Below are 11,485 nucleotides of genomic sequence, written 5' to 3' on the forward strand. Positions count from 1 at the left end.
CCTCCCCTATCACATAATTACTTAATAGTTTGAAATATTTATTGAGCATGAAGCTTAATTACACCGTAGATGAGCAGAACATTCAATACTCCCTTGGGAATCTGGCACATGGCTAATTACAGTTTTGTAATTAGCCATGCAGCATGCTTAGAAGAAACGTCTAAGCCTGCCAAGCCCCAGCAGTGCAACAGAAATAGGGGTGAAGAGTGCAGACCTTGTGAAAGCAAAATGAGAATTCAAAATTCAATAGAAAAAAGAGATAATTTTCCAGGAAGTTATGATTGGGCATCTGAAAGTATTTTTGGGCTAAGTTTGAAAGGCATGAGAGAAGGGAATAGAGTAGCAGGGAAGAAGAGAAAAACTAGCTTTTATTTCTGGATTTGTGAATCAGAGATTGGAAGTGTTACAAGGGCTTTGAACAAAAATGAATTGAAATAGACAAGTACTTAAAATTGCACTCTATAAAACGGTGTGCACAGTAGTGCTTCAGACTGAGACTAGCTGAAAGATTCACTGCGGATTCAAACAAAGGCACGGTAATGCTCAGCTGTCATTTCCTATGAACATAATAAAACAAAAAGCAAAAGTGAAAGAAACCTGAAGTTTTAAATTTCTCTAGGAGTTAGGACTTTGATTTTTCTAGTCTTCAACTCATCACCTCCTACCACCCACTATGTTCTTTCACTGGTTCGATATTAACTCATGAGGATGTATGATATCCTCTGAATTTCCTATGTCATCAGATTTTCACATGAGGACTCCCATCCAATTACTGATGGAGATGCTTGTGCAGCGTGACCTGGTCACCACTTACTGCAGGACGGCTGTAGGTTAATTGAAATTTTCTCCTATTCACACAAATGCCGTGTTTCTAAGTGTGCTGATTTTGGCTGGGGTAATTTTCTTCACAGTGGCTAGTACAGAGCTATGTTTTGGATTTGTGCTGAACACAGGGTTGATGATATAGCAATATTTTTGTTATTGCTGCTCAGGGCTTACACAGAGCCAGCAAGGCCTTTTTTGCTTTTTGTATAACTGTACTGGTGAGGAGGCTGAGGGGTCCATGGGAGGTTGGGAGGAGACCCAGGTGACTCAAACTGACCAGAGGGATGTTCCATATTGTATGACATCATGCTCAGTATATAAAGTAAAGGAGGAAGGAGAAAGGGGAGATGTTTGGAGTGATGGTGTTTGTCTTTCCAAGTCACTGTTATGTGTGATGGGGCCCTGCTCTCCTGTGGATGGCTGAACACCTGCCTGCCCACGGGAAGCAGTGAATTACTTCCTGGTTTTTCTTTGCCTGTGTGCACAGCTTTTGCTTTCAATGTTGAACGGTCTTTATCTCAGCCCATCATCTAGCTTTTACCCTGCTGATTCTCTCCCCAGTCCTGGGGAAGTGAGCGAGTGGCTGCGTGGGGCTTGGTTGCTGGCTGGGGTTAAACCACGACACTAAGTATTAGTTTCAAGCATCTCTGAATTACATTAAAAAGCTCAATTATTCTTGGGGAAAAGAAATCTAATTTAATTAAATAAACATTATAACTGTCTAGAATTATTACTGGCTTTTCGGCAGGCCACAGAAATCTAATGACAAGCCTCATTAACTTACAGTGAAAAGCACTACTTCTTTCTGAGAACATTGTGGAGCAAGTATTTGAATATGCAGTAATGACTTTTGTTCTGAGAGAGTCAAAAATGAGTGTTTGTACCATTCGTTTTCATGCCCATGTTTCATAAAGCATGAGGATTTTCTATTCTGGTGGTTGCATTGCAGTGGAGAGGCTTAGCACAGCCCTTGCTTAGTTCTGTATATTGTAATAACAAACATCTGCATTTTAATTCTTCTGTTGTGCATTTGTGTGTTTTAGGAGAGCTAGCTACATAATTACAGCAAGGTGGGGTGACCCTGCTTACACAGTGCTGTGCCCTATAGGTAACATCCAGGTGAGGAATAACAGCAGCAGCATTTGGTTCCTGAACTGCAGGCCACCTTCAAGCTTCCCAAACTGAGATCTCAAGGTTGTGATCCCATATCTCTAATGCAAAATGCTGTCAGTGCAGATGAGAGATTGTGCTTCCTCTTCCATAGATGCGTCTAGTGGATCCTCAGTACTTTACTGAACTTGAGTCTCACTGTCTTCTTCTGATTTCACATGCAAGCTGGCACAAAATGCTATCCAGAACAAAAGGTTGAGTATTATTGACTTTACAAACCCCAGATTAATACAATTTTTTCAAAACAACATGATGCCATAGTCCTTTGTACTGTAGCAATTTCAACTTATTCCAAGTGCTGATGTTCTGATGCTGTGAGCTCCAGTATAGCAGCCTTTTTAGAGAAGAACCATCTTGAAACTGTTTATCTTTTAGCAAGGTTTTCAGGTAGCATCACGTTAACATCATTATGTCACTTCCAAAATTACCTCACTTAAATACAGTCAATTCAGTGTGGGTAGAATGGGACCATATCATGGTCCTCTCTACTCTCCTCGGTGTCTGCAACATGCCCAGCTTTGCTATTGATGCAGAGCAGAGAAGGATATTGAGTTAAGCTGCCCGAATATGGCCAAATTGTCACAAAGGGAACTAGAAATCACTTACTAGCACACTGTAAAACACCCAGACTTCCTATGTAAACAAGGCCAACACTAGTAAAAAAAAAAAAGAATGAATGTTACTTTTACTAATAAGTTTGGCCATTTCTTTAATGGCACAATGATGTGTTATTAACATAGCTGGATATTTTAAGCAGATCCATTCCTTAAAAAAAGGGAAAAAGAAATCATATTCTTGGCCTTGTAAAGCACTGCTTTACACACATATATTCTCTCACACCTCAGGATGAATATCCTGCCTATTCCCTACTCATAATTTTCAATTTCCCTTCTTTTGTTTGACTAATGAGACAAGGTAATGCTTCAGTTAAGATAAATTAATATTCCAATAGCTGAGAAGAAGCATAAATCAGTCCAAGATTTCTTAGTGGTGCATTTTTCTTGCCTATAGGTTTGGAAAGATCTCTAGGTTTTAAAGCTATAAGGTTTAGGAAAGTCCCAACAATAGTGCAGACAAAATTTAATCACATACACAAAGAAAAGTATGAACATTAACTTCCCACACTGCCCTATTCCCATGGTGTTTAGACCCTTCAAATACTTGTAGACATTTACCATATTTCCCCTCAGTCATTGTTTGGCTGAGCTTGTAAATGCTTAGGCCTTTTAGTCTTTTCTCATAAATCAAACTGCAACCATGATTACTTCCGTTACTTTTATCTGAAGCTCTGCCAGTTTGATGACATCTTTCTGGGATCAAGATTTATTCCAAAATTCGAGGACAAAACTGTAGTCATGGCTGTTCTAGGGTCAATCCCAAAGCTAGAGCCCGTGATGCTTAAGAAAGGGATGGCAAAAGTTTCTGAGATGCAGAGAGAAAACAGTGAGAATTATGCTACACTGGGCACAGACTGGTGTCCTCAGAGAGGGTTCAGACCAAAGGGGAGGTGTTCCCTTCTACTAGATTTATTTTTGCATGTGGGTAATGCATTGATGGAGTAAGAAACTTTGCTAATATTGCAGTCTGGTTGTTAGTCCTTGAGATGAGAGCATATACGTGGAAGAAAATTGAAAGCAGAGAAACTGTCTAGTGGAATGGATGTGGAAATAAGTGAACTTTTGCTTTCCCCATCTCAGTCACTGTATCCTTGGGCTGGAAACTCTCAACGGCTTTTGTAACAGGCAGAACCAACTGAAAACTTGTGTAAGGAGGAAAAAAAATGGTGCTATTGTAAAACAAAACTTTGATACAATTAGAAAACGAGTGCGTGCAAAGAATGAAGGTGATGTCATCTGGACACATGCACAAGAGCACAGTGCACAACTAATTCATACTGGCTTGGATAGCTGTGTATGGACTGAATAATCACTAAGCCTAAGGGCAGGCAAAGCAAAATGATAGATGGCAAAGTACAGCACAGGAGAGGAAAGGGGCAAATGCACAGCTTACACTGAGATGTGTGGCAAGCTTCATTGGAAGGTGAAGGTGTGGTGAGTATTTGGCACCCTAGAGAGATGGGGTGATATGGGCTTGCTGAGTTTCCTTCCACTGGCCTTCAGTACTGAAACAGATCTGATGAGACCACAGCAATTTTTAGGAATACAAGGAGTAAATTACCTCAGGAAAATGGTGAAAACATACTCCTTTTAAAGTTTTACATTTTCTATGGCTTTGGATGATTGGCAAAGTAGATTTACCTGAAGGGTATAGGCTTTCTCATTTTCTCTTTGTGAATGAACTACATTTTGTCACTGTTTTCTCCTGAGTGAGGCATCATCTCAAGTCTTATTCTCAATCTAGAAATTAAAATAAAATGCAATATGATACACTTAGCTCATCTGGACTTCTTTTTCAATTCCACAACCTATAGACATGTTCCTCGCTGTGAGAAATTGCTGAAGTTAAGCTTGCTTTCATTCATCCACTGAATTACCAGGAAAATGTTTTTAAAAAATCAGTGCAGAGAGGAGTTACTTTTTCTTTCCAAGCCCAGTAGAACTAAATTCTGTCAGTGAGAGATTGTTTCTAAAATATATTGTCAGATGTTGTTCATTTCCATGCAAAAAGGGGTCTTCTTTGCCAAATATGCATGGCGTGTTTGTTCTGTGCTATGAGCAGTGCTTGTGATGGGTTGCTGTCATTGGTCAAATGAAAAATGAAGGCTCAGTTCCAAACTCTTAGTCACTGTTGTTCTGAAATGTGGAATCTCAAGGGGAAAAAAACCAAGGCTGTCCTTTTTTAAGAAACCACAAGGCCCAATGATGACCATTCAAGGTAATTATATGTAGTGATTTCTTACAAACAATTTCATTAGTTTTCCTTGAGTAATTTACATGACAAAGTCACTGTTAATAAGTGAAAAGTAAAATTTTACCTCCGACTTTGTCAAAAAAAGTACCTTTGTAAGATAGGGTAAATGGGACTGTGTTCACCCTGGTCAGGTAAACCATTGTGGGATTGCCAGGGCATGTTAGCTTGCTCCCTGCCACAATTTTGGCTAATATAGGGTAGCACTTTTCCAGGTCATGCTGGGATCTGATTGGAATGCTGGACAACCTTGGCCTATTTGAATTCCTGATACATAGTTTAAAGGACTCAGTGGCTCCCCTTCCCCTGGAAGTGCTGTGCTCCATCCTACCTTCAGCATATTGTCCTCAGTGTTTGCTGGTAGAATTCATTATTCATACTTGTGAGGACTGTGTCTCCTTTAACATTACTCCAGGCTTGCTTGCTGGAATGTGTCTGGAGTGTGAGTAATGTGGACTAGATGGTGTTTTTAAGCCTTCTCCAAGTGATGAGGACATTGAACCCAGGTTTTTCACCTCCTGGGAAGTCCTGCAACCAGGAGGCAGTGAGCTGAAAGGAAAGGGCTGATATCCTTCCTTTGAAATGATACAGTTGTCTAATGTATGTAGAGTTTGATTCTGCTGTGTGAGGCAAGTCCAAGCATTTCTTGTGCTTAGCAGCTTTGTGGGACCTAATTTTTGGACGTAGATGGTACTTCAGCAATTGCTGAAATGCTGAGGGGGCTGCGTGGGCATGCCTGGAAGGAGAACTGTGTTTGGGGAGCTTCAAGTCAAGAGCTTGGTTGGGGAGGAGAGAAATTGGAGGGTTCGTCCCAGATTTCAAGGAAATCTTTGTGGAAGATGGGAGTCCATGTTTAAAAATGTGATTTGCAATTATCATTGCACTGAATCTGTCCCTTAACTCATCAGAAACAGAGAACCATAACTGACACTGCTGAAGTGCTTGAGCAAGGGTTAATCCACAATTATCAGAAGAGTTTTACATTATATTAATTTCTAAGTCATACATTTGCCTCTTCTGCTTTTTCTGTGTGATAGTAACAATAATTAGGGAATTGTTATCCTACCTCCTTCCAATTCTTTATATTGGATTTCTTCCCTTTCTCTCGATCTTTTTACTTCTTTTTTTTTTTTTTTTTTTTTTTTTTTTTTTTTTTTTTTTTTTTTTTTTTTTTTTTTTTTTTTTTTTTTTTTTTTTTTTTTTTTTTTTTTTTTTTTTTTTAATACTGAATCATGGAAACATCAAATAGAAGTATATTTCTTGACATTTAGAAATAAAACAACTTTATCCAACTTTGACTTCTGACTAGAGTCTATGCCCATGGTTAAGCACATTTTGGATTTAAGAATTTAGCAATGTGCTCTCTCCTTTGTTACAAGGCTGCTATTAGTGGACCAGTGTGGTGTCCACTGCTCTCATTAAAGATCAAGGCAAAACAAATCCAACTCTGAAATTACATTGTTATCAGTCTCTTTAAAGTCCTGGAACGACTTAAATTTGTTTCAGTGTGCTCTGTCATCAAGCACTCTGGATAAACACATACTTTTTCCCAAAAACCATAGCATATGCTCAGTTGGAACTATATTGAAAAGACTTTTTTTTTTTTTTTTCAAAAGTCACTACTGCCATCAATAATTTAATTTCCCAGCTACTCTGAGTTCATTTGGTTTTGATGCAATCTTTTCCAGAACCAGTTTTGGAATTTAAATGCAAACCCTAATGCATTATTTTGCGGTGTGTTTTAAAAAGTTAGGAAGGGCAGAAATAGTCCTGTGCACAGATGAACTTAATAATACCTTTTGTATTTTCATTTTCAAGAGGCATTTGTCCCCTGAAGAGTTCCAGGAAGTCTTCAAAATGAGCATTGAGGAATTTGATCGTCTGGCACTTTGGAAGCGGAATGACCTGAAGAAAAAGGCCCTGCTTTTCTAAACCCTCCTGGATAAAATATGTGCTTAATCAAAACAAAAATAGTCTTGCCAGAACTATCACATGCACTTGCTGTTGAACCATTGTCCAGCTTCATTGTGTTAGTATGTGTCGGGGGAAACAAGACAGATTAGATGGTAATGTGTTGGGATACAGAGAATTTGCTAATCCTGCATTTCCAGCCGGTTTTGTCAGTAACTCCTGGTCCTACCCAGTTTACAACGTGCGAAAAATCTAGCTTTAAATTTATTGTTGCTTGCAGTTATTGCTTGATGCAAGTGGAAATTCTGAAAGGAAGAGAAAAAAGTGTAGCTGTGACACAGGAAATGCATCCAACTTTTTTTTTCATTAGGTTTTATAATGCAATTTTTACAAAATCAAGTAAGTAATTCATATGAAATTTTCCAATGGGGGATCACATGCTATTAAAAATATGGTAAAAGCCAAAGAAAAGCATATCCGCAAGCAATTATTGCAATTGTTTATGTGTGGTACTTTTTAAGAATGAAAGCAAAAATATGGAAGCACCTTAATTCTACTTCTTATATTTAAACACAGCATACTCTTTCAAAGGTCCTATTTGTCTAGAAGGTAACTAGCTATCTTTAATTACAACACCAGAGTTTTTATTTTATTAAGAATATATTGTGACATAAAACGGTTATAATTACTAAAATGTATACAGACCTACTTAAAGATTTAGTCCCATTCATCAGGAAAACTGAAGCCTTATACAAAACTGGTTTAAGAGTGTATTGTGCCAGTTGACTGTGTTCTCCTACTAGTTCGGAGTGTTTGGAGAACTTTTTTTTTTACATTTCATGCTGATAAAAATACCATGCAGTCTTAATTAGTATGTAGATAGATCTATCTACCTATAAAAGAATTATTTTCATTAGTATGTATCCTAAGTGAAGACATTCTTACTTTCTCAACTTTCTGGCTTTACGTGATAAGCCATGAGAACTGTGATGGCAATTGGTAGATGTGGAAATGGAACGGTTCAGCATAAAATGTAACAAAAAAAGCTTGGTGTGCTCTATCAGTAATACAGCCAGTTATAATCAAATATATAAAACCCTCATGCATTAGTATTTGCATGTTTCTGTACAAATCAATTTGAAAAGAAACAAACCTATGTGATACTGGTGCAGTACCTTGAAACTATCTTAAATAACAAGGAAAGCTAACAAAATCTAAGCGTTTGATACGAGTGTTAGACCGTAATATCTCTTCCAGCTGAAAGACGGTATTAAATTTAATAGTTTCATAAGGTCAGAAGTATGGTTGCTGACAAGGAATGTTTTAAAGTGAGTTGCTAGTTTTGTGTGATACTAAAAGAGCATTACAAAAAGTATGTTTTTCAGCCATGTGTCAGTATTTTGCATTTTTACTGCCTTGAATGTTTGTACTCACCTCCTACTTCACTATGTCTCTTTGCATTTCCTTAAGGTAACTCGTTAATATATGCAGTACAACACACTATTTCAAGTTGGAAAAATCATAGCATTGAACATGCCCTCTTCTAACTAACATTCAGAGTCCATGCTGTTGGAAATAAATATTTTCTCATGACCTAAATGTTTTGTCTGATGATACAAATGTTTAAAAAAATTCATTAAAACAAAGACATAACTGAATGACTTTTCTAATGTGTGTGTAATTTTTAGATTGTACTGTTGATCTGGATGGGTTCTTCCCATGATATTAATATAATGCTTACTGAGGAGAGTGTTCAGTGTACTTCAGAATGTCAGGTTACTGTAAAGTTGGTCATGATTTAAACAATCCATCAAGGAACTGTCACATTTCACCAAGCAACATCTGTTTCACTGGTGATGGACACTGTAGAGAACCATTGGCCAGTTATAAATGAGAGAGCACCTGTAGACCACAACCTCAGAATAGGTTGTTATGTTCTGCCTGCACATGAGAACTGGCAGCACACTGAAATGGGTCAGTCCTAAACACGATCAGCAAGGCCCATTGCTACTTTGAAAAGCTAAATCCAGCAGAACAACTGGTGAGAGAATGATGATGAGGAAGTCAGATGTAGGTGAAGACGCTCTTCTCATCTATACCTTCCTGGGAAATCAGATTGATTACAAGCATCTTCTCACTGAGTAAAAAAACTGCAGGTTGATCAAATATATCAGTGCAGATCAGGTTCAATATAGAATTTTGTAAATAATTTGAAAATTTCCTTCCCACAGTAGCTGTTGTACTGGTGTAGGATTCAACCTATGCCCTTAGGAAAAAGTGCATTACTAAGAAGCATATGTAATCAACAGCTCTGTGCTGCTGTACTGTTTTATGTATCAGCAGATGTATGGCTGATGGCAAGTGAGGAGGGTGAGACCATGTGAGCTGCTTGACCCATTTACACTGTTTTGAGAAAGTTAATCTGGTATAATGTCAACACCCTTAAAAGTGTCTCTTGAAGGTCCTTGCCCTACCTGAGCTAAATCAAATACAACTCCTATTTTACGTACCCCCATGTAGACATTTTCGTTCACAAGCATCAGTTCTTATCACAGTTCACAACTGTATTAGGAGTGGTATCCCATCCTCTTTCTATATTTGCTTACAAGTCCCTCTGTCATTCTGTGTTCCCTTTTATGGTCAATGAAGATTAAAAAAGCTCTTCAGTCACATCCTAATGTTCAAAACTAGTGAGATGAATTGCCCGGATCCTATTCCTGTCCACTGAATATAAAAAAAGCCAATCTCACTGCGGAAGTGTACATTGCAGGTTGTCTAATCTTAGATTAAATTAATTCTCTACCTACAGTCTATCAGTGAAAATAAGCCAGATTTTATCAAGTTGGTGGAATACCAGTCTTACAAACCATTGGCAGTTCCTAGACCATGTTACCAAATCACTTTCAAGCCACCAGGAAAGTACTTTGAATTGCACAGATCTCACAAAACACCCTAACGCAGTAATTCTTTGTGTTTGTTATACTGTTCACTAAACAGGCATGTATCCCATGCCAAACACGCAAAAATGTTTTAAAAGGCAGTCAGTTTATCAACTTACGTTCCTACTACCAGCCAAAACCAAAAAGGAATTTTGGCTTTCATACACAAAACTTTTGCTAACTTTAGAAGAACAAGTACTCTTGTGTGTCCTCCTTATTTCATTTTCCTGAATGTTTGGAATGGTCTGTAGATGCCTGTTCTGTGCAAAGGTGGCACAACCCGGTAAGCTGTTCATTTTGTCAGATGATACATGCCAGTGTATCACTCTATATTTAAAACATCTACTGTCATATGGTATAGTGACCTATTCAGTTATGCTTTCTAGCCTAACTAAATTCACATTTACAGTATGATATTGTGTGCTGGATTTGGCACCAACCCAGTGTAAAACAGCCATAAAGTGAGTAGCATTGTAATTCACTGCTAACTTTTCTGTACGTCACCTAAATTTCATAAACCACACCATAAACCAGAGAATACGGGATTTCTGTTTCTAAAATTGATCATGTTTTCCTCATTTAAAAATTGCAAATTGGAATTTTAGTAATGTAGTTTTCTTTCAGGAACTTTGGGTGACTAATTAAATGTGAATAGATTAATGTGCATAGTCAATATTCTGGTTTATTTTAATAGAGTTCCATATGCTAATCTTAAATAGCATTATGAAATGGAAAAGGCATTTCAGAGTAATGAGATAAGACTGTGCCAGATTATTCCATCTCATAGTGTGGTCTGGTGCTGGCAGTAAAAAAACTGAGAGTCTCGACAAATCACAGGCTGTTTTTCAGATAATGCTCTTTAGAGTTATTAAGTTACTGTTCCATAGTCTTGTTTTCAAGGACATGCTGTCTTTCAGCATTTTGTTAAGTATGGATATGGCTATGCAGCTCAAAAGGATCAATATAGCTCTTGGTGAAACTTATTTTGATATGTATACAAGAGGCAAGGGAATTCTGTCAGAGATTTCATTTTCATTCTTGGATCTGAGTTGTATGTCTCAGCTGTTCATGACAACCCTGATGTATGACCTAATTCTCACCTCATGTATTTTAAAGAAGACATGTCTCAAACACAGCAATGAAAGAGCCAACTTATTTCATCATCTTAGTCTTTGAGACAAAGGAACACATGGATTTTTGTGGTTGCTGAGGAATATCTGACCAACAATTCCAGATAGGAGACCGGGCATGCCAGATTACCATTATAGCTGTCTGAGAAGGCTGGACATTTTTGTCCGACCTTCTGCTATTTCTTTTCCTTGTGGTTCAGGGGAGAACTCTGAAACCTGTAATTGCAGAAACAAGAAAATACATAATTGTGAGACACTACCTGGAATCTAGTAACCCTCTGAGACAAGGCTAGTTTTACATGAACAAAAAAAGATATAGTTCAGACCAAGACAGATGCCTTGTCTTACATGCCTCATTTTGATTTTTAGGAACCATCTATTTAACATTTCCCTAGTGTGAACAAGCAAGACATTAATTTTATCAACCTTTTCACAGATCTGCAGGAAAATGCTGTTCTGCGATTTGCAAATGAGCTAGGTGAGATCCCAGGCACTTCTGTCTGTCTGGTGCATGAGCTTCAAAGTGTACATATATTCATGTTCTCCTGCCCCTTTGTTTTGTGTGTGAGGAAAAGGGCAGGGTTGTGTTCTTCTAAGGTTCCTAAGGTCTAGAGTGACCCTTGACCAATATGTGATTATTTG

At 37.9% G+C, this 11,485-nt stretch overlaps 1 protein-coding gene across 15 annotated transcripts in view; it reads left to right on the plus strand.

Moving 5' to 3' along the window:
• ABLIM2 (actin binding LIM protein family member 2) overlaps positions 1 to 8,432 on the plus strand; it is a 136,341-nt gene extending 127,909 nt beyond the window's left edge. For all 15 annotated transcript variants that reach the window (XM_027892246.1, XM_027892252.1, XM_027892248.1 and 12 more), the window contains one exon: positions 6,682 to 8,432. In XM_027892246.1, coding sequence (XP_027748047.1) covers positions 6,682 to 6,795 — 114 coding nt within the window. In that variant the 3' untranslated portion in view covers positions 6,796 to 8,432. The remainder of the gene's footprint in view (positions 1 to 6,681) is intronic.
• The last annotated feature ends 3,053 nt before the right edge of the window (positions 8,433 to 11,485 follow it).

The sequence above is a fragment of the Empidonax traillii genome, unplaced genomic scaffold (assembly GCF_003031625.1).
Source record: "Empidonax traillii isolate 1590-97213 ecotype Southwest subspecies unplaced genomic scaffold, ASM303162v1 scaffold343:size799674, whole genome shotgun sequence".
In the NCBI taxonomy this organism is placed as follows: Eukaryota; Metazoa; Chordata; class Aves; order Passeriformes; family Tyrannidae; genus Empidonax; species Empidonax traillii.